Source organism: Nestor notabilis, unplaced genomic scaffold (genome assembly GCF_000696875.1).
Source record: "Nestor notabilis isolate BGI_N333 unplaced genomic scaffold, ASM69687v1 scaffold25393, whole genome shotgun sequence".
In the NCBI taxonomy this organism is placed as follows: Eukaryota; Metazoa; Chordata; class Aves; order Psittaciformes; family Psittacidae; genus Nestor; species Nestor notabilis.
Window position 1 is genome coordinate 5033 of NW_009922900.1, and position 3992 is coordinate 9024.

At 56.7% G+C, this 3992-nt stretch overlaps 1 protein-coding gene across 1 annotated transcript in view; it reads left to right on the plus strand.

The window, feature by feature from the left end:
- MERTK (MER proto-oncogene, tyrosine kinase) overlaps positions 1-3992 on the plus strand; it is a gene marked incomplete at both ends in the record, with an annotated part of 16644 nt that overhangs the window by 1632 nt on the left and 11020 nt on the right. The window contains 2 exon segments of the mRNA XM_010011864.1: positions 1525-1611; positions 2701-2816. Coding sequence (XP_010010166.1) covers positions 1525-1611; positions 2701-2816 — 203 coding nt within the window.

The following is a 3992-nucleotide window of genomic DNA, read 5'->3' on the forward strand; positions in this document are numbered from 1 at the left end:
GTGGTGGTCGTCCCTTAATGCCTTGGGAAGCCCTTGGGATGGCCGCTACGGCGTGTGTCCATGCAGCCTGGTGGAGCGCAGGGAGAAAGTCCTTCGTGTAACAAAAAGCCCATCATGGATTTGCTCAGGAGGCAGAAGAGAGGAAGGATTTCTGGATGTGCTCATGAGGAGAAGGCCACTGTCTCATTAGCAACCAGACTGTAACCGACTCGTCCTGGCAGCCAAAGCCAGGCTTTAAAAGGCAGTGAAAGCCGGAAGAAGTGACTCATTCCTCTTGGATGTTCCTGCATCCGGCTGGCACAGGCTAAGTTGGGTCATTTGCAGAGTCCCCTCCTGGCCCAGGAGCCCTGTCACACTGTGAGCCACTGCTGCTGCTGTGGGCAAACACTGGCCATGTCCAGCACCCCCAGTGTGCCCAAAGGGACAGCCCTGCACCCCCAGTGTGCCCAAATGGACAGCCCTGCACCTCCAGCAAAGTCCTTTGCACGGGACAACCACTCTGAGCACTGTTGCCTGCCAGGGTCCCCTCCCACAGGCCATGCCAGCACCCCAGGGGAAACAAGCAGCTCTCCACACTCGGGTATTCCCAGTGCCCCCAAAACCAGTTGTTCCCCATTGTCAGCTGGGAGATTTGAGCAATTTTGGAAGAACATTGAGTGGTCTGGTCCAAGCTGTGCTGGTGGGATCTTCTGCTTTCTGCCTTTCCCTTTTTGCACACACGGAGCAAGTGCTTACTCAGGAGTTGTGCAATGAAGCCAGTCCTGCCGCAGTGCTGCCTGTGTGCCTGCACTGGGGATGGTGCTGAGCTGGTCCTGGGTCACCCCCGGGCAGCTGCTGCACAAGTGCCACAGAGGGGAGAGATCAGTGAGAAATGAAAGGGCCTTTGTGTTGCTGGAAAATAATACAGCAGCAGGGCAAGAGAGGAAGGTGCAGGGGACAGCAGGTGAATTGGTGTGATCAGCACCCGAGTGCTGGGTGCACCCCCAGCGCGTGAGCAGTAGCTCAGGGAGGGGATCCTGCCCCTCTGCTGGCTCTGGGAAGACCCCCCCTGCAGCCCTGATCCAGCTCTGGGACATGGAGCTGCTGGAGTGAGGCCCCGGAGCTGCTGCGAGGGCTGGAGCAGCTCTGCTCTGGAGCCAGGCTGAGAGAGCTGGGCTGGGGCAGCTGGAGAAGAGAAGGCTCCTGAAGGGGACACCTTAGAGCAGCTCCAGTGCCTAAAGGGGCTCCAGGAAACCTGGAGAGGGGCTTTGGACAAGGGATGGAGGGACAGGCCAAGGGGAATGGCTTGAACCTGCCAGAGGGGAGACTGAGATGAGCTCTGAGGCAGAAGCTCTTCCCTGTGAGGGTGCTGAGGCGCTGGCACAGGGTGCCCAGAGAAGCTGTGGCTGCCCCATCCCTGGCAGTGTTCAAGGCCAGGTTGGACACAGGGGCTTGGAGCAACCTGCTCTGGTGGAACCCAAACCCTTCCAGGATTCTCTGATTTTTGTCAGGTCCACTGAACAGGCCCATGTTTTCCCTCTGCAGGTCTCACTGAAGCAACACTGTTCAGCTGTGAGGCTCACAACAGGAAAGGGCTGACTGCATCTAGCCCAGGGCTGGTCAACATCAAAGGTAAGCAACAATGTGATGCTGGCTTTCCCTGAGCACGTGAGTCCAAGCAGGAGCTGTCCTGGTCTCCACGCTCCCAAGCACCCATTCTGCACAAGCTGAAGGAGGTGCTTGTATGACTCCCATACTTATTGCCCCCCATTCTAACCCTCTATTTAACATCAAGTGGGATGCATGCAGTAGCGTGGTCACCCAGTGCGGTCCCCTCATCCCAGTATCACCACTGTGGGAGGAAGCATCAAAGAGCACATTTGAAAGCAGAACTGTCAGCCCCAGAGCTGCTTTCGGAAGGGCTGTATCACTCTTTTCCTTCCTTCACAACCAGGGCGTGCGCACAGTTTTCCATAGGAAATGATGGAAATTCCTGACATTCCTGATGGAGGCCACTCCAGCAATGCGAGGAAGGTGTTCCCCAAAATATGTCATTGCTTCCAAGCAACCCAGGGTGCTGTTTCAGCTCATAAATATAGAACATGGGCAAAAGAGTCCGAATAGTCCTGCAAGTGCCTTTTTCTGCTTCCCTGCCCAGTGGTGTGAAACACCCGCAGCGCACTGATGGGAGCTGCTGCTGTGGCTGTAGCCAGGACCTGGGCTTCACACACAGGCAGTGAGAGCCCCAGGAGCTGCCGGGGGAAGCCAGATGTGCCGTGGTTGTGCTCAGGCCTCCAGCTGACTGCTCGTGTCTCCTCTCAGCTGAGGGACCTGGGGGGGTTAGTGTGGAGAAGAGAAGGCTCAGGGGGGACCTGATCGCTCTCTGCAACTGCCTGACAGGAGGATGGAGCCAGGAGGGGGCTGGTCTCTGCTCCCAAGGAACAAGGGATGGCACAAGAGGAAACGGCCTCAAGCTGCCCCAGGGCAGGTTTAGCTGGAGCTGAGGAACAATTCCTTGCCCAGAGGGTGCTCAGGCATTGGAACAGGCTGCCCAGGGCAGGGCTGGAGTCACTGTCCCTGCAAGTGTTCACAGCCCGTGTAGATGAGGCCTCAGTGCCGGGGGTTAGTGGTGGCCTTGGCAGGGCTGGGAGTGGTTGGACTGGATGAGCTGAAAGGGCTTTTCCACCCTGGTTAATTCCATGATTCCGTGATTCCCTGCAGGAATACCATCTGCACCCCTCCGCGTGGATGTCCTCAACAGAACAGGCCACGGTATCGTGATCTCCTGGGTGCCAGGCTTTGATGCGTTCTCTGCCTTCAACAGTTGCAGTGTCAAGGTGAGCATCCAGAACCCTCCTTACCCTGCAGCCCCGCTCACACAGATGCCCTGAGGCAGGTGGAAATCAGTGTTGTTTGGCATGAACCACATGGATCTGACCAGGTCTGGGCAAATTGAGTTGGTCTTTCCCAGGAGCTTTGAAAGGGGAAGCTGGCACTGCTGTCCCATGGTGCCCTGTGATCAGGATGGCTGAGGAGCTTGTGTGCAAGATGTTGAGGAGTCCAAGCAGTCCGCAGACACTGGGACCTGAGGCAGCAAGAGGTAGACAGGAGGGTTGGAAGGAGCTGCTGGTGACCAGCTTGGTGGTGTCTGCTCACAGAAAGTGGTGGGGGAAGCAAAGGGTGACTCTGCAAACCTGAATTGCTGCAGGCACATGCTTTTACCTCCCAGTCAAACCATTCCCGACCAAGCAACCTTCCTGCTGGGGTCTGGAGGTGGAGATTCTGTCAGCTCCCCACTCCTTGCAAGTAGTGAGGAGCTGAGCCTGTCCTCTGGCCATCTCCACTGCGAGCAGTTTCCACCTGCTCTATCTGTTTGACATTGCTGGGTTTCACAGTCCAAGCCCACTGCTTCCTCCCCCAGGAGTACGTGTTTCATGCTGGCCAGTCTACACTCCAGCTGAGCTAATGCCTGGAGAGAGGCAGTGTTTGAAGACAGGTAAAAGTGAAAGGAGTTACAGGGAGGAAAGGTACCAGAGCTAATATTAGCACCGTGTCCACTGCCGCCTTCCAGCTGGAGCCTGGGAAGCGGGGTGGAGAGCCAAGGAATTTCCTATGACTTAAGGTTCACGGTCTGTCATTAGGAAATAGCCTTTCCAAATGGAAAACAGGACAGGAGTTCTGGCAAAAACACAGCTGTGACTAAGCCTTTTTGCTCCTGTGCCCTTTGATAATCCCTTCGCTTGGGCAGCGTGGCCCACGGGCTGAGTGACTCAATTCTGAGCTTGAAAGGGGAGCTCTTGGTGCCACTGTGCCAGTTCATAGAACCCCAGCCTGGTTTGTGTTGGGAGGGAGCTTAAAGTTCCTCCGGCTCCAACCCCTGCCATGGGCAGGGACACCTTCCACTAGAGCAGGTTGCTCCAAGCCCCTGTGTCCAACCTGACCTTGAACACTGCCAGGGATGGGGCAGCCACAGCTTCTCTGGGCACCCTGTGCCAGCGCCTCAGCACCCTCAC